At 42.2% G+C, this 21,699-nt stretch overlaps 1 protein-coding gene across 8 annotated transcripts in view; it reads left to right on the top strand.

The window, feature by feature from the left end:
• Positions 1-591: 591 nt before the first annotated feature.
• DNM1L (dynamin 1 like) overlaps positions 592-21,699 on the top strand; it is a 66,741-nt gene continuing 45,633 nt past the window's right edge. For 4 of the 8 annotated variants that reach the window (XM_007968123.3, XM_007968124.3, XM_007968128.3 and 1 more), the window contains exon 1: positions 592-790. In XM_007968123.3, coding sequence (XP_007966314.2) covers positions 689-790 — 102 coding nt within the window. In that variant the 5' untranslated portion in view covers positions 592-688. The remainder of the gene's footprint in view (positions 791-21,699) is intronic. The other 4 variants (XM_007968125.3, XM_007968126.3, XM_007968130.3 and 1 more) reach the window with 1 other exon arrangement.

Raw genomic sequence — 21,699 nt, forward strand, 5'->3', positions numbered from 1 at the left:
TCCCAAAGTGCTGGGATTGCAGGCGTGAGCCACCGCGCCCGGCCTGTTTGCTTTTTTTTTTTTACGAAACCCCTGGAGAACCCGCGTATTCTAACCTGGGCTAGTTTTTTATTTTTGCAAAGTAACACCCCACACATTCTAGTATCAGCGTACAGATTTTTTTGCACCCAGTTTGGTTGTCTGCGGCCATAAGCTCTTCTTTAAGCCTTTCCAACCCGTTCTTCCAGAGAAAGTGTCTTCATAAGGAAGTGACATTGGATAATTGAGACACATCATTGTGCTTAACACATATTCACACCCGGCACTGTCACATCCATCGTGCCTTGAGGACAGGCATAAATGTATGGTTTTCCTCCTGCGCTCCCCGCCCGCTCCTAGCCTTTGACCAGAGCCCGCGCAGCATCCCAGCCCCAGGCAAGGGCCCACCAGTGCCCGCGCAGCCTCCTGGAAGCCGTGGGCACTAGCGTTCCTCCTCGCCAGAACTACAACTCCCAGCAGGCCTTGCTCCTCTCCACCTCCCTCGCAGCGCATGGCCTGCCGGGAGGGGGCAGGTAGCCGGCGGGCCCGGTCCAATGGGTGCCGGCTTCCGAGGAGAGGGAGGAGGAAAGGAGGAAGGAGGCGAAGTCTGGGCCCCGGCCCCATTCATTGCCGCGGCCGGCGGGCACTGGGGCCCGGTGTTTTCAGAGTCATGGAGGCGCTAATTCCTGTCATTAACAAGCTCCAGGACGTCTTCAACACGGTGGGCGCCGACATCATCCAGCTGCCTCAAATCGTCGTAGTGGGAACGCAGGTGAGAGCAGCAGGCGGCGTTCGCTCGGGCCAGACCCCCGGCCGCAGGCCTGGTCGGTGCTGCGGCAGTGCCCACTCCCGCGCCAGCCTTTGCGGCCTGTGGGAGGAGGGCCTTGCTGGTGGCCCCAGGGCTCTCCGGGCTCTACCGCACCCGCCCGCCCGGGGCAGCGTTGCATCGAGGCGGAGAATCCGGGGCCCGGCCAGGGGCGGAGCCGGCACGGCGAGCCTGGATGGCCCGGCGGGTCCCGGGGGCAGGAGAGGGAAGGATGGGCCGGCGGGCGGAACTAAAGTCCGCTGGGACCGGGCGCGGCCTCGTCCGCTTGCCGCTGCCTCCAAGGGCACCTGGGGGACGCGCGGGGCACTCGGGGCCGCGCTGGGCTCGGTGGGTTGGCTGTTCCCATCTCGGTTGGTTTTCATTCGACGGGTGTTTTATTCTCCCTACCTTGCCCGGGGACTGCAGAGTTAGTTTTGGAATCGCGCTATTGAGGCTGAGAGACGCTACCGTGCGTGAGCGCCAGTGTTTTCCTGCAGTGTAATTCCACCAGGTCTCGAGAACGCCGAATAAGCATTTAAAAAACAAAACAAAACAAAACAAAACGTGTATCTAGAGTTCTGCGGGTGTTGGGAAGGAATGTCCCATTTTTCTGCGTAGGCTGTGGTTTTTGTCTTCCACAGTTTTGTGATCGTGCCCTAAATTGGGCATCAGTTTCTCGGTCTTCTCATAGCTAACTCATTTTTTTAAATGCAGAAATGTTGAGGAAATAAATGTTATTTCTAGAGTGACAGAGAAGGAGTATAAATTTCCTTTTCTCTGCCTGCTGCTTTTATTGACCTAGGAATCATAGGACTTCGATTAGAGTTCAGAGAAACGGATTTTAGAAATTAGTATACTGATTTTAAGTGCCTTCATTTCTTAATAGTATGTTTTCTATTGAGAAGGTGACGGTTTCCCCATCATTTTCCATGAGGTACATAGTATAGGGTATAAATATTATGAGAAGGAACTTAATGTTCAAAGTATTAGTGTCTATCCAGACACTGGAAACTATAGACATCCTGTATTCATTTGTTTGTTTGCTTGGCTTTTAAATAGTTGAAGCAATAGAAATTGTTTTAGAAACACATTTCCTTGGTCTGCGATAGGATAGGGAAAGATTCTGCTCAATCTTGCCTACATATTCTAGTATTTGTAACACTTAATATTTGTAATGTTTGGAGACTCAGAAGCATCAAATATAAATTACAAGGAATATTTTTTATTGAATATAATTTTGTTCAGTCAGGGACATGTAGTAAGTGCTCTAAATATTTTGAATAAATATTGCTCTAACCACATAATGTTTTAAAACACTGGTACTTTTATCATCAAAAACCAGTTTTTGTAAAAAGAATTAGAGATAATATAAATTGAGTCTTTGATAGTAAGTGATTCAGAAGTGTCTCCTAGCTGCACACTAGAAACTTTCCATATACCTTTAAAAGAGATTCTCAGTGCTTTTTAAGCATGAAGAAATAAAAGAATTAGGGATACAGTGTGTCAGCATAGTTTAAAATCAATACTTTTTTTCTTTTTACACAAAATAGAATTTATTTTGGTCAGTAAACCTGTTGGCAAAATACAGAGTGGCAGGAGAGAAAAGTAAAGATCCCATCCTTCTGAAAGCCATTAACGTGCGGAAACCATCCTAGTACTGACAGTTATATGCTATATCTGCATGTTGATGTTTGACATTTCTCAAGAGGTCAGTTTTTCTGCTTGATTTAATGAGGGTTATCTCCATCTAAGTTCTTATTAACTGATAATCAGTCTTTTACTCAAGTACAGAAGAAATACAGAATAGAAATTATCCAAGGTAGGCAGATCCCTTGAGTCCAGGAGTTCAAGACCAGTCTGGGCAACGTGGGGCAACTCCATCTCTACAAAAAATACAAAAATTAGCTGGGTGTGGTGGCGCGAACCTGTAGTCCCAGCAACTCAGCTGGCTGAGGTGGGAGGATCACCTGAGCCTGGGAGGTTGAGGCTGAGGTGTGTGCAGGAGTGCATATCACTGCACCCCAGCAGAAAGAGAGAGAATAGAAACTATTTACTCCCCACACCACCGCGCCCCGCGCGCCCCGCCCCCCCACCGCCTTTTTTGTAGTGTGTTGGGGAAACAAGAATATCTTCTTGGTTTGGATACTAGTACACCATTACTTTGTGATGTCTGCCATTTTTATTCTTTGCTATTATGTAACATATATATACGTCTCATTTATATTTAATGGAGTAGTTGTAGTGAGTGAATTCCAGACATATAAGTGTTTTGTACTTAGTTCTGCCTAGTAAACCTATCGGCAGTAATCATGCCTTCAGAATACAGGTTTAAATTCACCAAGTACTATAGTGTGTGGCGTGTGCCAGTAGTCCCAGCTACTTGGGAAGACTGCCTGAGTCCAGGAGTTTGAGGCTGCAGTGAGCTATGATTCTGCGATGGCACTCCAGCCTGGGCAACAGAGTGAGACCCTGTGTCTTAAAAAAATTAAAAAACAACTACAAGTGTAGTGTCTATCCTACATATTATCCATACCTTAAATGGCTTCAGTTTCTATCTTGTTGAACTTTTTGGAATAGTGATTCTCAGACTCGAGTGTTTATTAAGAATCACTTTGGGTTTGGGTTTAGGTTTTTGTTTTTTTGTTTTTTTTTTTGAGATGGAGTTTCGCTCTTGTTGCCTGGGCTGGAGTGCAATGGCATGATCTCAGCTCACTGCAACCTCTGCCTCCTGGCTGCAAGCGATTCTCCTGCCTCAGCCTCTCGCGTAGCTGGGATTACAGGCATGCGCCACCACACCTGGCTAATTTTGTATTTTTAGTAGAGATGGAGTTTCTCATTGTTGGTCAGGCTGGTCTCAAACTCCCGACCTCAGGTGGTCTGCCCGCCTCAGCCTCCCAAAGTGCTGGGATTACAGGTGAGAGCCACCGCGCCCGGCCAAAGAATCACTTTGAAAATAAGTTTCCTGGATCCTATCCCCAGAGATTTTGATAATAAGCCTGAGGTGGGTGAGGGACCATAGGTGATTCTGATACAGATGGTTCCTAGATCTTAATTTGAAAAACATAGTGAATCATTGGATTTTAAAATGCATGATACTGGAAAAAGCAGGAAAATTAGGGGAAGTTGAATCTATGGCATACTACCATCCAGTACCATGCTGACTTTGGTGGCATTCTTGCTCTAATATATCACTTCCCAGGCAAACATTGCTGGCTTCTAAATGTTTTAAACTTTGTTTTTATGAAATGCCCGAGTAACACTCATTTGGGGGCTAGGGACTTGGAGGAGTGGAGGTGAGGGACTCATGTTTACAGCTATCAATCATTCACATGTTTTATGTGTTAGCTAAATAGTTTTTCTTTTTTGCCAGTAGGGACCATCTGTGAAATGAACAGACATAGTGGGGAGAGAGAGAAGGCTGATGATACTTTTAGACCATGGTGTACTTTGCAGGTAGAGGAGATAAGACTTAAAACAACTTTTGTGACTCAACTTGGGAAATTTAATCCTATTTCTTAAATTAAGAATTGGAAAGGGGAGCCATCCAGGTATGTAATCTAAACTACCACTCAATATAGGTATCTGAATACAGATGACATTAACCTGAGACTCTGGCTTAGTGTTCCTAGTAATGTACTTTACGCTTTTCCTTTTATTTCAGTGATTTCGGCATTCCATCTTCAGTAATTCAGACAAATGTAAAAGGAAAAACAATTTGGATTTTTATTTTTATTTTTTGAGGGTCTGGCTCTTTCACCCACGCTAGAGTGCACTGGCATAATCCGTAGCTCACTGTAACCTCAAATTCCTGGGTGCAAGCAGTCCTCTCGCCTCAGCCTCCTGAGTAGCTGGGATTACAGGCATGCACCATTATGCCTGGCTAATTTGTTTAAAAAAATTTAAAATCGCTGCCTTACTATGTTACCAAGGCTGGTTTCAAACTCCTGGACTCAAATGATCCTCTTGCCTTGGCCTCCCAAAGTGCTGGGATTATAGGTGTGAGCCACTGCACCCAGCCTAAAAATATTTTGGATTTTATTTTATTTTATTTTATTTGTTTTTGAGGGGGAGTCTCGCTCTGTCTCCCAGGCTAGAGTGCGGTGGCGAGATCTCAGCTCACCGCAAGCTCCGCCTCCTGGGTTCACGCCATTCTCCTGCCTCAGCCTCCCAGTAGCTGGGACTACAGGCGCCCACCAGCACGCCTGGCTAATTTTTTTGTATTTTAGTAGAGATGGGGTTTCACCGTGTTAGCCAGGCTGGTCTCGATCTCCTGACCTCGTGATCTGCCCGTCTCGGCCTCCCAAAGTGCTGGGATTACAGGCGTGAGCCACCGCGCCCGGCTATTATTTATTTTTTTAGAGATGGAGTTCCGCTTGTCGCCCAGGCTGGAGTGCAGTGGTGCGATCTTGGCTCACTGCAGCCTCCGCCTCCTGGGTTCAAGCGATTCTCCTGCCTCAGCCTCCTGAGTAGCTGGGATTACAGGTGCCCACCACCATGAATGGCTATTTTTTTTTTTCTTTGTTTCTTGAGACGGTGTCTCGCTCTGTTGCCCAGGCTGGAGTGTAGTGGCGCGATCTCTATTCACTACAACCTCCGCTTACCGGGTTCAAGTGATTCTCCTGCCTCAGCCTCCTGAGTAGCTGGGATTACAGGCGCAGGCCACCATGCCTGGCTAATTTTTGTGCTTTTAGTAGAGACTGGGTTTCACCATGTTGGTCAGGCTGGTCTCGAACTCCTGACCTCATGATCCACCCGCCTCGGCCTCCCAAAGTGCTGGGATTACAGACGTGAGCCACTGCGCTTGGCCTAATTTTTGTATTTTTATTAGAGACAGGGTTTTACCATGTTGGCCAGACTGGTCTCAAACTCCTGACCTCAAATGATCTGCCTGCTGCAGCCTCCCAAAGTGCTGGGATAACAGGTATGAGCCACCATGCCCAGCCAATAATTTGGATTTTAATTACTAATTTCCAAATCAACTTTAAAAAAATTAACATTAAAAATACTGAAATATTCATATAACACAAAATTCACTATTATAAAGTATACACAACTCAGCAGTGTTTAGTACGTTCACAAAGTTGTACCACCATAGTGTAATTCCAGAATATTTTCATTACCTGAAAAAGAAAACTCCTGCCCCTAAGCAGTCACCCCCATTTTGTCCTCCCCCAACTTCTGACAGGTTTTGATTTTATAAGCCCGACGTGGGAGAGGGACCATCGGTAACTCTGATACAGATGGTTCCTAGATCCCAATTTGAAAAATATATTAGTGAATCATTGGATTTTAAAGTGCATGATACTGGAAAAAGCAGGAATCGCTGGCAACCACTAATCTACTTTCTGTCTCTGTGGATTTGCCTATTTGGGATATTTCACATTAGTGGAATCCTATAATATGTGATTTGATCTTTTGTGCCAGGCATCTGTTGCTCAACATAATTTTTTTTTTTTTTTTGAGATGGAGTTTTGCTCTGTTGCTCAGGCTGGAGTGCAATGGCATGACCTCAGCTCACTGCAACCTCCACCTCCCGGGTTCAAGTGATTCTTCTGCCTCAGCCCAGATTACAGGCCTGGGCTACCACACCCAGCTACTTTTTTTGTATTTTTAGTAGAGACGGGGTTTTGCCATGTTGGCCAGGCTGATCTTGAACTTCTGACCTCAAGTGATCTGCCTGCCTCGGCCTCCTAAAGTGCTGGGATTATAGGCATGAGCCACTCAACATAATGTTTTGTAGGTATATCCATTATGTAGCATGGCAGAATAATAAATATTCCATTGTATAGATACAGCACAGTTTACCAGTTCATCAATTGATGGATTTTTGGGTTGTTTCTATTTTTTGGCTATTTTGAATAATGCTGCTGTGAACATTCATTTACAAGTTGTGTGAATGTGTGTTTTTAATTCTCTTGAGTATATACCTAAGTAGACTTGCTGGGTCATATGATAATTCTTATGTTTAACTTTCTGAAAAACTGCCAAACTGTTTTCCATAGTGGCTGCACCTTTTTTTTTTTTGAGTCAGGGTCTCACTCTCTCGCCCAGACTGGAGTATAGTGGCGCGATCTTGGCTTACCTCAGCCTCTACCTCCCAGGCTCAAGCCGTTCTCCTGCTTCAGCGTGTGGAGTAGCCAGGATTACAGGTGCGCGCCACTACTGCCTGGCTACTTTTTATATTTTTAGTTAGAGATGGGGTTTTGTCATGTTGCTTAGGCTGGTCTCAAATCCCTGACCTCAAATGATCCACCCACCTCAGCCTCCCAAAGTGGAGGGATTACAGGTGTGAGCTGCCGTGTCCGGCTGTGACTGCACCATTTCACACCCCCTTTGGGGTTCCGGTTTCTGCACGCCCTTCTCAACAGTTTTATTTTATTATTATTATTATTATTATTATTATTTGAGATGGAGTCTCGCTCTGTCGCCCAGGCTGGAGTGCAGTGGCGCGATCTGGGCTCACTGCAAGCTCCGCCTCCCGGGTTCACGCCATTTTCTTGCGTCAGCCTCCCAAGTAGCTAGGACTGCAGGCGACCGCCACCGCGCCCGGCTAATGTTTTTGTATTTTTTTGGTAGAGACCAGGTTTCACCGTGTTGGCCAGGATGGTCTCGATCTCCTGACCTTGTGATCCAGCCACCTCGGTCTCCCAAAGTGCTGGGATTACAGGCATGAACCACTGCGCCCGGCCAACACTTTTATTGTCTTTTTTTTTTTTTTTTTTTTTTTTTTAAGCGCTAAATCATTCTGCAATTCTTTATTCGAAAAACAGCATTTTTTGACCCCTATGCCGTTTCCTTCTCTTATGGCCAACTCTTTCATAGTTTGATGTCTCTCTCTTTTTTTTTTCTCCATGAGCACTGCTTTCTACATTTTAGCATTTATTGACTGTAGTTTAATTCCTTCTGATGCATTGTTTTCTTGTGTTTTTCGATAAATGTATTTTTCCCTTTATTTTGTATAGATTATGAGCTGCTGCTTTTTTTTTTTTAGCTTAACAAAATGGAGGTGAAATTTGCGGAACATAAAATTAGCCCTTTATCTTTTCTTTTCTTTTTTTTTTGAGACGGAGTTCCCCAGGCTGGAGTGCAATGGCACGATCTTGGGTCAATGCAACCTCTGCCTCCCGGGTTCATGTGATTCGCCTGCCTTAGCCTCCCAAATAGCTGGGATTACAGGCATGTGCCACGCCTGGCTAATTTTGTATTTTTAGTAGAGACAGGGTATCTCCATGTTGGTCAGGCTGGTCTCAAACTCCCGACCTCAGGTGATCCACCTGCCTCGGCCTCCCAAAGTGCTGGGATTATAGGTGTGAGCCACTGTGGCCGGCCAAAATTAGCCCGTTTATAAAATGTATAATTCTGTGGCATTTAGTGCGTTCATAATGACATGTCTGTCTAGGTCCAAAACAATTTCATCACAAAAGAAAACTGTACTATTGAGCTGTCTCTCCCTCTTCTTTCTTTTCCATTTAATGGCTGAGTAATATTCTATTATATGTATAAACCACGTTTGGTTTATTCAATTATCTATTGATGAGCAGTTGGGTTGTTTCTACCTTTTGGCTGTTGTAAATAGTGCTGCTATGAACATTAGTGTACAAGTATTTGAGTACCTGTTATCAGTTATTTTGGTATATACCTAGGAGTAAAATTGCTGAGTTCTAAGGTAATTTTGTTTAACTTTTTGAGCAACCACCAAACTGTTTTCCACAGCAGCTACCCCATTTTAAAATTCCCACCAGCAATGTATGAGGGGTACAGTTTTTCTGTATCTTTGTCAACATTTGTTATTATCTGTTTTTGATTACAGTCATACTAATGGGTGTAAAGTGGTATTTTATTGTAGTTTTGCTTTGCATTTTTCCCTAATGACTAATGGTGTTGAACATCTTTTTATGTGCTTGTTGGGGTTGTCTTATTGTTGAATTGTAAAAGTTCTTTTTTTTTATTTTTGAGATGGCGTCTCGCTTTATTGCCCAGGCTGGAGTGCAGTGGCGCCATCTCAGCTCACTGCAACCTCTGCCTCCTGGGTTTAAGCGATTCTTCTGTCTTAGCCTCCCGAGTAGCTGGGACTACAGGCGTGCACCACCATGCCTGGCTAATTTCTGTAGTTTCAGTTGAGATGGGGGTGTCACCATATTGGCCAGGCTGGTCTCGAACTCCTGACCTTGTGATCTGCCCGCCTCGGCCTCCCAAAGTGCTGGGATTTACAGGTGTGAGCTACCATGCCCGGCCAAGAGTTCTTTATATATTCTGGATACTAGACACTTAACAGTATGTAATCTACAAATATTTTCTCTCATTCTGTAGGTTTTGTTTTTTTTCTTTTTTTCTTTTTTTTTTTGCTCTTTTGCCTAGGCTGGAGTGCAATAGTGTGATCTTGGCTCACTGCAACTTCTGCCTTCTGGATTCAAGTGATTCCTCTGCCTCAGCCTCATGAGTAACTGGGATTACAGGCTCATGCCACCACATCGGGCTAATTTTTGTATTTTTAGTACAGATGGAGTTTTACCATGTTGGCCAGGCTGGTCTTGAACTCGTGACCTCAGGTGATCCACCCGCCTTGGCCTCCCAAAGCACTGAGATTACAGGCATAAGCCACCACACCCGGCCTTGTCTTTTTACTGCCTTGTTAGTATTCTTCAGTACATAAAAGGTTTTACTTTTGATTAAGGCTAATTTATCTTTTTTTTTTCTTTTATTGCTTGTGATTTTGGTGTCATATCTAAGGCATTGACAAATCTAAAGCTATGAAGATTTATTTATTTTTTGTTTTTTAATGTTTGTTTCCCTAATTATTTTATAGTTTTGACTTGTATATTTAGGCTTTTGGTCCATTTTGAGTACATCTTCGTATGGTATAAGGTAGGGGTTCATTTCATTTTTTTGCATATGCTTCTCCAGTTGACCCAGTACCATTTGTTGGAGAGACTGTTCTTTCTCCATTAAATAGTCTTGGTATTGCTGAAAATCAGTTGACCAAAGATTTTTTTTTTTTTTGAGACAGGATCTCACTTTGTCACCCAGGCTGGAGTGCAGAGGCTCAGTCTCGGCTCACTGCAACCTCTACCTCCTGGGCCCAAGCGATTCTCCTGCCTCAGCCTCCTAAATAGCCTAAGTAGCCGCCTAAGTAGCTGGGACTACAGGCGCCTGCCACCATGCCTGGCTATTTTTTTGTGTGTTTTTTTTTAGTGGAGATGGGGTTTTGCCATGTTGGCCAGGCTGGTCTTGAACTCCTGACCTCAGGTGATCCACCCACCTTAACCTTCCAAAGTGCTGGGGTTACAGGCATGAGCCACTGTGCCTGGCCAGCCAAAGATGTATTATATGGGTTTATTTCTGGATTCTCAGTTCTCTTCTGCTTTGATTACTGTATCTTTGGAGTATATTTTAAATTTGAGAAGTGTAACTTTCCCAGCATTGTTTTCCTTTTTCAAAATTGTTTTGATTGTTTGGGGTCCCTTGCCATTCCATATGAATTTTATTTTATATTATTATTATTATTATTATTTTTTTTGAGACGGAGTCTGGCTCTGTCGCCCAGGCTGGAGTGCAGTGGCCGGATCTCAGCTCACTGCAAGCTCCGCCTCCCGGGTTTACGCCATTCTCCTGCCTCAGCCTCCGGAGTAGCTGGGACTACAGGCGCCCGCCACCTCGCCTGGCTAGTTTTTTGTATTTTTAGTAGAGACGGGGTTTCACCGTGTTCGCCAGGATGGTCTCGATCTCCTGACCTCGTGATCCGCCCGTCTCGGCCTCCCAAAGTGCTGGGATTACAGGCTTGAGCCACCGCGCCCGGCTATTTTATATTATTTTATTTTGAGAGGTAGTCTCACTCTGTGCCCAGGCTGGAGTGCAGTGGCACAATCTCAGCTCACTTGCAGCCTCTGCCTCCTGGGTTCAAGCGATCCAACCACCTCAGGCTCCCATGTAGCTGAGATTACAAATGCCCACCACCACGCCTGGCTAATATGTGTTCTTTTATTAGAGATGGGGTTTTAACCATGTTGGCCAGGTTGGTCCCAAACTCCTAACCTCAGGTGATCCGCCTGCCTTGGCCTCCCAGAATGCTGGGTAATCCAGGCATGAGCCACTGTGCGGGCCCCATATGAATTTTAGATTTGGCTTCTTCATTTCTGTAAATAAGATGGTTGGGATTTTGATGGGGATTGTGTTGCCTCTATAGGTTGCTTCAGGTTTTATTGGCATCTTAACCATTTTGAGTTAGAATTTTTGATTGGCAGGGTTTTTCTTTCAGCACTTTATCTTACTGCCTCTGGCTCCTATGGTTGGTTTCTCTCTCTCTCTCTCTCTCTCTTTTTTTCTTTTGAAAACAAGTTTATTAAAGTAAAGGAATAAAAGACTGACTACTCCATAGGCAGAGCCGCTGTGGCCCCTATGGTTTCTGATGAAAAATCTGTTGTATCTGTTGTTACTCTTATTGAGGATCCCTTGTTCATGACTCATAGCTTCTCTCTTGCTTCTTTTAACATTTGTCTTTGTTTTTCAACAGTTTGATTATAATTTATCTCAATGTGTGTATCTCTTTGTGTTTATCCTGCTTTGAGTTCATCGAGCTTCTTGGATGTGTAGATTCATGTCACTTTTTCATGCTTTTATGGAAGAAGTGGGGATTTTCATGGATGATACTTCTGCTATTCAAGTTCATAGCCTTGTCAGATATCTGAATCTCTCACTCTTCAGTGATCCAGAAAGTACTGGACCTATAGTTTTATAACCAAGAAAAAATTCCTTCCTAAGGACTGTTAAGTCTGCAGTATTTTAGAAAGTTTGGATTTTGGATATTAAGTTCATGTAAGAACGGCATTTTAAGTCGAGTGTGGTGACCTGTGCCTGTAGTCCCAGTTCCTTGGGAGACCTGGTGGCAAGACTGCTTGAGCCCAGGAGGTGGAGGGCTATCATTCACTGTGATTGTGCCTGTGAGTAGCCGCTGCACTCCAGCCTAACCAACATAGTGAGACCTGGTCCCTTAAAAACAAAAAGCACTCCACATATTAACTGCAAATTATGAAGTGGTTTAAACTTCATATATATATTTTGTCATTACATAGAGGGTTTCAGCTATATGGAAGAAACATTTTAGTTTAGCTATTTTTATTTTTTTTTGAGACAGAGTTTTGCTCTTGTTGCTCGAGCAGGAGTGCAATGGTGTGATCTCGGCTCACTGCAGCCTCCATCTCCTGGGTTCAAGTGATTCTCCTGTCTCAGCCTCCCAAGTAGCTGGGATTACAGGCATGTGCCACCACGACTGGCTAATTTTATATTTTTAGTAGAGACAGGGTTTCTCCATGTTAGTCAGTCTGGTGTCGAACCCCCAACCTCAGGTGATCCGCCCGCCTCGCCCTCCCAAAGTGCTGGGATTACAGGTGTGAGCCACTGCGCCCAGCCAAGTTTAGCTGTTTTAAGTACCATAAGATTAACATTTCTAAGGATACACTTAGAAATATTTTATTTAAATAAGTGAAGCAAATATTAAGGAAACCTTCTGTAAATCTAAAATTATTTCAAAATACAAAGTAAAACATTAAGAGAAGTATATCTTTACTATATTAATGTCAAAATAAAGAATTGAGAGAGCTGCCTTACACAATGAAAAATTAAAACTTAGAAGTTAAATAAGGAATCAGCTTTGGTTAATGTGGTATGAATGAACATTATTAACTCCTCAGCCCCAACTGATGCTGATTATTAGGGAAGAGCTGAAAATACAACAAAAGCTTTTCGGTGAAAGGCCACATCTCAAAATATAAATTCAAAACACTAAAAATCCCAATACAGTGCAATTTGGAAGAAACTAAAACTAAAAGATGACACTGAGACCAGGCACACAAATCTTTAGCTCCTAAGTATAATTCAGGATACTGAATCAGCTTTGGGAGTTTGTGGAGAAAAAAATCTGAAGGCCTTGTAGTGCCAGTGGAGCCCTATTTTCAGAGCAAGCTAGCTGTGATTTTTGCCGCTTTAGAACTCTTGTAGCTACTCTTCTTCCTGGGAAGAGCCTAGACATTGGATGTTTAAATCACCAGGTGGGGAAAAAAGCACTGATAGAGCCAATTGTTGAAGAAGCCAGTACCATTTATAATACTGAATCTAGGTGAGAGGTAAAACATTGGGAGCCCGCAGATGTGTTTCATTTAGTCTGTGTGTGTTGACACATACAGTATTAAAAATAAATGAATTGGTTGCCAGTGTTTAAAAATTGGTGGATTTAGTTGAAAGGCCCAGATTTCTGGTTTTGCCTTAAAAAAATCAGAAAATCTGATAACCCTTCACCCGTATTCCCAGTGGATTTGCATAATGCCTGCTTTAGGTGGGTCAGTTAATATCTAGTTAGCCACAGCTCCTATTGCTCCCAGTTGCCTTTCCTGGTTGCCAGTTATCATCGTATATGTGCTGCTCTTTCTTTATAGTGTAAAATAGGCAATGAAATATTTCCTACTTCTACATCTGCATCAAAAGTGGGAAAGTTGAAGACTACTGGGTTATAATTCATCCCTGTTACTTGTTACCTAAGTATATCTGGGCAAGTTACATAATTTTTCTAAATCTCAGCTAAGTCATCTATAAAATGAGAATTACATAGTAACCATCTAATAAGAGTTGTTAGACTTAAATGAGGTAAATCATTTAATGTTAAATGTTTGATTAATGTTAGCCATTACTACTGATTAAAATGGCTGTACATTTTAAGAAAAATGACCATTTTTGGGCAGATGTTAGAAATATTCTTATTTTTCATATAAAAATGTCAGGAGAATACAATCTGATGGCATTAAAAAAATCACTTTACTGAAGTATGATTGACATTCTGATGTCATTTTGACCAAAGTCTGGATTGATTTATTCATTGCATGTGTGGGCAGCTGAGTTTGTAACTTCTGTATTAGTTTGCTGGGGCTGCCATAACAAATTGCCACAGACTGGGTAGCTTAAAAAGCAGAAGTTTATTTTCTCACAGTTCTGGAGGCTACAAGTCCAAGATCAAAGTGTCAGCAGGTTTGGTTTCTTTTGAGGCCGTTTTCCTTGGCTCGTAGATGGCTGCCTTCTTGCTGTGTCCATGGTGTCTCTGTGTCTGAATTTCCTCTTCTTATAAGAATGTCAGGGCCGGGCGTGGTGGCTCACGCCTGTAATCCCAGCATTTTGGGAGGCCGAGGTGGGCGGATCATGTGGTCAGGAGATTGAGACCATCCTGGCTAACACGGTGAAACCCCGTCTCTACTAAAAATACAAAAAATTAGCCGGGCGTGGTGGCGGGCGCCTGTAGTCCCAGCTACTCGGGAGGCTGAGGGAGGAGAATGGCGTGAACCCGGGAGGCGTAGGTTGCAGTGAGCGGAGATCGCGCCACTGCACTCCAGCCTGGGTGACAGAGCGAGACTCCGTCTCAAAAAAAAAAAAAAAAAAAAAAGAATGTCAGTCAGTTTGGATTATGGGCCCATCACCCCAATAGCCTTGTTTTTTTTAGATGGAGTCTCGCTGTGTTGCCAGGCTGGAGTGCAGAGGCATGATCTCGGCTCACTGTAACCTCTGCCTCCAATCAAGCGATTCTCCTACCTCAGCCTCCTGAGTAGCTGGGACTATAGGCGCATGCCACCACGCCCGGCTAATTTTTGTATTTTTAGTAGAGACAGGCTTTCACCATGCTGGCCAAGATGGGCTCGATCTCTTGACTTCGTGATCCACCCGCCTTGGCCTCCAAAGTGCTGGGGTTACAGGTGTGCTCTACTGCGCCCGGCCGGACTTGTTTTAACTTAATCGCCTCTTTAAACGCCCTGTCTGCAAATATAGTCGTATTCCAAGCTACTGGGGGTTAGGGCTTCAACTTACAAATTTTGGGAAGACATAAGTCTGTAACAACCTGTCCTAAAAAGGCAGATCAAAAACATATGTTATGGACTTTATTAGAGATAAGAGATTGAAGGTGAGAACTAAGAGAGCCAAAAGCCTTATCACAGATGATTGGTTAAGAGCACTTGGAGCAGATGAGGAGAGAAACAATAATCATAACAGATAAAAGACAAAAGTTCCCCAGAGCTGAAGTACAACATCTTCAGGTCTCAATTGCTGCACGTAAATCTTGAGAGAAGAGACATACCCTGGTTAAATTTCTGAAATTAAAAGAATACTACAAGCTTCTAAATTGAAATAGTAGGGGGGAAAAAAGCTTTCTTACATGGGAAAGAGAATCAGACTGGCATTAGACTTCCAATCTGTCACAGTAAATGTTATTGCATGGAGAAATGTTTAAAATTTAGAGTTCCTAGGGAAATTGTGATTATAAAATTCTGTATTCATTCATACTATAACCATTTTCTCTTTTTTTCTTTTTGGGTGGTGATATATATTTCAATTTTTTAAAATGTTGCTCATTCCATTCTATAGAATAAGATGTACATTTAAGCAAAATTAATTAAAATCTAAGCAGAGAGATCAAGTTAAGCACAGGCTCCAAGAAGTCCTGCTGGGATCTCAGGAATAGAGACATGTTAAAAGTTTTGGTTTTAATGTATTGAATTTTTTTGTTTGTTTGTTTTGTTGCATTCTGGAGTCTCCAAAAGTCAGTCACCATGAGTACCCGTTAGGTAGATGATACTTATTTTAACAGCAACCTAAACTGGGGTTTAGGGGCTGTATTTTCCAATAAGTGACTCAGTCTAATTCTGAAATGACCAAAGCAGTTCATATCATTTTATTCACATTTGAACTCCATTGGAGTCAGGGATGAAATGTCATCTTCTATTCCAAGAATGAAGCCTTTAGATAATGTCCAGGTGCTTCAGAACTAACTAGTCATCATAAGAACACAGAGTCCATAATTTCTCTAATGTGTAGTTTTTTGTGGTTTGTAGAAGCATCAAATGAATCACAGTGCTACCAAACTCCACACAGAACCAGTCACAGTGTCCTTCCCATCCATCTTAACATGGGGCTCATTTTTACATTTCAGATATTTGTACATTTTCACAGTGTAATAGGGACATATGTCAAGTAGAAGTTCCACTCACTATTAATCATGAAGTAGCTGTAATCTGTATATATTCTTTTTACACAGTCATGTGAAATTTATATACACACATATAATCCCAGTTTGTTCACTTATATTGCTATATAATGGTCCCTTATAGGAATATATCCTGTTGAAATTTGCGTGTTCCCCAGTGTTTGCTATAGCTGTTTTTGTAAACAGTGGTACTGCGGAGATTCAAATAAATGTCTCATGTTTGAGAATTTCTCTAACAAATCAAGGAGTGGAACTGCCAGATCATAGGGTATATTTATTGGATATTGCTATTGCTCCTCTGGATGGCTATAATTTACATTCCCATCAACAGAGTTAAGTTTGTTTATTTATATCTGTACTTTATATAGTCACATTTAAAATTTTTGGTACCTCATTGTGGTTTCTATTGCATCCTCCTGATTACTAGTGAGTGTGAGCATCTTATCATGTTTCTTGGTCCTTTGAGGTTTTGTTTTGTGAGTTTTTGTTCATATCTCTGCACATTATTTTCTGTTAGGTATTTTTAAAAATTTGATTTGTGGGAGTTATTTATACATTTTGGTTACCAGTTACTTATAGATCGCAAATGTTTTCCCTGAATTTTTTCTATGAGGAAAAGAAGTTTTAATTTTATTGTGGTTGAATTATCTTTTCTTCTATGGTTTTGTACATTTTGTGTATTGTTTAAGAAGTCATTCTCCTTTATTTTGTTTTTTAACAGCTTTATTGAGATATACTGTATATACCATAACATTCCCCACGTACAATGTGTAATTCAGTGTTTTTTTTAGCATATTTATAGAGTTGCACAACCATCACTTTAAACTTTTCTTTTCTTTTTGAGACAGGGTCTCACTCTCTTGCCCAGGCTGGAGTGCAGTGGCATGACCACGGCTCACTGCAGCCTCAATCCCCTGGGCTCAAGCGATCCGTCTGTCTAAGCCGCCCTAGCATCTGGGACTACAGGCATGTGCAACCTTGCCTGGCTCATTTTTTTATTTTTGTAAAGATGAGGTTTTAACTGTGTTGCCCAGGATGGTCTTGAACTCCTTGGCCTCAAGTGATCTGCCTACCTCGGCCTCCCACATTGCTGGGGTTACAGGCATGTGGCACCTCGCCTGGCCTTTCTAGCACCTTTAAACTAATTTTAGAATATACCATCATTCCAGAAAGAAACCTCATATCTGTTAGTAGTCATTCCCCATTCTTCTTCACTCTATCCCTAAACAGCCACATAATCTACTTTCTAGCTATAGATTTTGCCTATTTTGGACATCTATGTTTTTTTGAGATGGAGTCTCGCCCTGTCGCCCAGGCTAGAGTGCAGTGGCACAATCTTGGCTCACTACAGCCTCCATCTCCCGGGTTCAAGCAATTCTCCTGCCTCAGCCTCTCCTGAGTAGCTAGCTGGGAGTACAGGCACGTGCCACCGTGCCCGGCTAATTTTTATATTTTTAGTTAAAATGGGGTTTCACCATGTTGGCCAGGTTAGTCTTGAACTCCTGCCCTTGTGATCTGCCCGCCTTGGCCTCCCAAAGTGCTGGGATTACAGGCGTGAGCCACCGCGCCTGGCCGTATTTTGGACGTTTCATATAAACAGGATCAAATAATATGTGGTCTTCTGTGACTGACTGACTTTAACTTAGCAGAATAATGTTTTTAGGTTCATCGATGTTATAGCATGCGTCAGTACCTTACTCCTTTTTGTGACTGAAGTATAAAATAACTTTTATAAGACTCAACATTAGTCTTGGTACTTCTAGGGGATTAAATATCCATATTAGGGATCCTGGAAAGATGACAGCAGTGGTAGAATAGTTTCCTATATGTCTATATGACTTTCCCCTAAACACAGAACAAATAGGAAAACCAAAAACACATAGAAAACGTGTACAGGAAAATTAGTTGACTATGTTTCTCTGCAAACGCTCAAGTACCAGCAGATTGGGAACAAACCATTGTTATCCATGCTGGAAGAAGCAGAAGGAAGCAGTGGCACATCTGATGGAGTGGAGAATTGCGAATAACCCAAAGGCAATCACTAGAAAGCTTTTTAAAGGGCCGATTTTAGAATACCAGCTGAAATGGGAATTTGGGAAGGGTGTTGCACACATCGACAATGGGTGAGTGAAAGAGATCAGTTGTAAAGTCTGAAGGGACTGGCGTTCCTTCATGAAACTTTAAAAACTAACCAAAGCTCCCTTCCAGGCCCACTCCTCACAAGGAGGAGGAAGTGAGGATACAATTGAGTATTCTCTGAAGAATACAGACAGACCAAGGAAAGAGAAGGTCCAGATAAAAGCAGGGGAGGTGAACAGGGCCAAGATATCTCAGAAAGCAAGAAACTATACTTTTGAATACTATATGAAAATAATAAGAGGGAGTTTTAGAGTATAAAGGCAGAATAGCTATTCAGAGCCAAGCCTCTTTCAAAAGTCAACAGTATGAAATGATTGTTGTCAAATCTCATGCAAATTTTTGAAGAAAAACAAGATCTCTCTAGACAAGGAGATGAAAGTACACCAGAAAGACAGAAAACAAAGAAAAACTGAGATATTAAGACAAAAGGCAAGACAGAAGACACTACAATGATAAGACATTTCAAAAAATTAATTCACATAAGAAAAATTTAAAAATTAAATGATAGTGAAGTATTATAAATAAAAGAAAATGGCTGGACATGGTGGCTCACACCTGTAATCCCAGCACTTTAGGAGGTTGAGGCAGGAGGATCGCTTGAGTCCAGGAATTTGAGACCAGCCTGGGCAACATGATGAAACCCTGTCTCTACAAAAAATAGAAAAAATAGCTGGATGTGATGGCATTTGCCTGTAGTTCCAGCTACTTGGGAGGCTGAGGTGGGAGGATCACCTGAGCCTGTGAAGGTTGAGGCTGTGGTGAACCATGCTGGCGCCACTGCACACCAGCCTGGGCAACAGAGTGAGACCTTGTCTTGGATAAATTAAATGAATGAATGAATGAATGAAATGAAACAAAATTTATTTTAGAAATGAAGACAAATTAGAAGGAACACAAGAGCAAGTAAACGTAACAGATAATACCTTATAAGGGAAAGAAGCTGAAAAGGAGAAAGACATTAAAAATAAAGATATGTAAAAAGAATTTTGTAGAAATTGACACATTGGAAACAAGTAAAGAAAATCCAGCATATGTATATTATGTGTCCCCAAAGAAGAAAACTATAGCAAGGGAACAGAATGGGTACTAAAAATTACAATACAAGATAATTTTAATGAAATAAAAGTAGATGGGGAACTAAACTTTGGAAGACTACAGCACATACCTAAGAACAGTGACACGGTAGACCAACACTGAGGCATAGTCTAGAAGAATTATTGGACTTCAAAGGAAAAATAAAAATCCTTCAGACATAGAGGCAGAAGTCACAGAGTCTCTTACCTTTATAAGTAAAGGAAAATCAGGGCGCCAGGTGTGGTAGCTCATACCTGTAGTCCCAACACTTTTGGGAGGCCGAGGTGGGGGTATTGCTTGAGCCCAGGAGTTTGAGACCAGCCTGGGCAATATAGTGAGACCCCGTCTACACACACACAAACACACACAATATAGTGAGACCCTGTCTACACACACACACACACACACACGCACACACACGCATGCACACGCTGGGTGTGGTGGTGTGAGCTTGTAGTCCAAGTTACTTGGAAGGCTGAGAGGAGGAGCTATTGAGCCCAGGAATTGGAGGCTGCAGTGAGCTGTGATTGCACCACTGCACTCCAGCCTGGGCAACAGAGCTAGACAGTGTCTCTAAAAAAAAAAAAAGAAAGAAAGAAAGAAAAAGGAAAAAAAAAAAGAATCAGATTACTGTCTTTTTTTTTTGTTTTTTGAGATGGAGTTTTGTTCTTGTTGCCCAGGCTGGAGTTCGTGGCACGATCTTGGCTCACCGCAACCTCCGCCTCCGAGTTCAAGTGATTATCCTACTTCAGCCTCCTGAGTAGTTGGGATTACAGGCATCTGCCACCACACGGGCTAATTTTTGTATTTTTAGTAGAGACGGGGTTTCACCTTGTTGACCAGACTGGTCGCAAACTCCTTACCTCAAGTGACTCTGCCTACCTTGGCCTCCCAAAGTGCTGGGATTACAGGCGTGAGCCACCACACCCAGGCTGGTGTACATGTTCTTATCTTAAATATGGAATTTCATTGTCTCCTTTCTCCTATGACAGTAGGGAGACCAAGGTGGGCAGATATACACCTTGTATAATACACTTTTGTAAAATACAAAAATTAGCCGGGTGTGGTGGCATATACCTGTAATCCCAGCTACTTGGGAGGCTGAGGCAAGAGAATCGCTTGAACCAGTGAGATGGAGGCTGCCATGAGCCACAATTATGCCACTGCACTCCAGCCTAGGTGATAGAGTGAGACTCTCTAAAAAAAATAAAAAATAAAAGTCACAAACAATATGCTAGAATTTGAAGAATATTGTTCCCATTAGCCCTTCCTAGGGAATCTACTAGAGAATGGGTGTCAGAATCAGAATGACTAGAGACACGTTAAAGACTGGTGATATGTATTACACGTAACTAAGACCAAATGAAGGTTTGAAAGAAGATATGGCCTGTAAAGGGGTGGGAAGGAGAATGGAAGGATTATATACAAAACATTTAAAAAACTACTTTCAGTAATAATGGTGGTGGTGGTATTGTTGGTGTTCTTTGAGAATCTTTGTGTAACATGAAATAAAAAGCAAACAAGTAATTGTGTTGTTCTAATTCTGTCACAAACTGTGTAATTGAGAACCACAGCTCTTGGTGTGGAAGAAAGAAGATGAGATGACTGATTAGAGGAATGTATGTTTGTGTTAGGGGTGGGTGAGGGTTGCAAGTGTCGGTAGCCGAAATAGAGAAAAAAGCTAACGTTTAAATTCAAGGAGCTTTTTTAAAGAACAGATAAACCCTCCTTTCACCAGGGGGAAAAAAGAATCCCAGGAAGAAGAAATTAGAAATATTTTAAAAAATCAATTACAAAGCAAAATCAGCAAAATATTTGGCCAATCAATTTAATAGTCATTTGGAAAGTCTCATAAAAAATAGAACGTAAAATATTAGAAATAAGAAAAATGAACAAATTCTGAGGTTATTATGAGTAGTTATGCCTATAAATTCGAAAATCAGAGAATTCAATTTTTTTTATGGACACATTTTATCAGACATACAAAGAACAGAAAATGTCTATATGTTGTTAAAATTATTTCAGAGAACAGTATCAGAGTACAGGAATGAAATGATGGAAAGCACCCTGTTTTATTTAATGAGAGGGGCTACCCTGGATATCACAACTGCAGTTTCTCAAATATGTCTTATATTCTTCAATTTAACTCTCCAGATCCATTCAGCTTTTGTGTTTTCCATCATAGGGGACCTTTCTGGACAACATGAATGAGCCCCTATGTCCTCTGTCTTCTGATTTGGATGTGGAAATGAGGAGCCCTGGCAGGGAATTGGAGGAAAGAGGAGAAAAAAGTCCCGGTCTTGATTCCCCATCTCATACATTCTGTATGTAGGAGCCTTGGGCTGGCTGGCTGTGTCAGTCTTAGTCCTGGTCCTTCCTTTTAGGCTTTGGGGTGATGAGAGCTGCTCTCCTGTTACTAGCCTGGGTTACTGCAATATCCCTTGTGATTTCCTGTAAGCCTCACCCACAGCTTTGTAAATAGTCCCTTTGTAAATAAACCCTCTTTAAATTAATCTAATTTGAATGGACCATCTGCTTCCTGCAGACCCTGTCTGACATAACAGATGAAATTAGGATTTTTGTATTTGTAGAAAATAAATTTTTAAAGTACAAGTTTTGACTAAGAAAAAAATAGAGTACATAATAT

This window comes from Chlorocebus sabaeus, chromosome 11 (genome assembly GCF_047675955.1).
Source record: "Chlorocebus sabaeus isolate Y175 chromosome 11, mChlSab1.0.hap1, whole genome shotgun sequence".
NCBI lineage: Eukaryota > Metazoa > Chordata > Mammalia > Primates > Cercopithecidae > Chlorocebus > Chlorocebus sabaeus.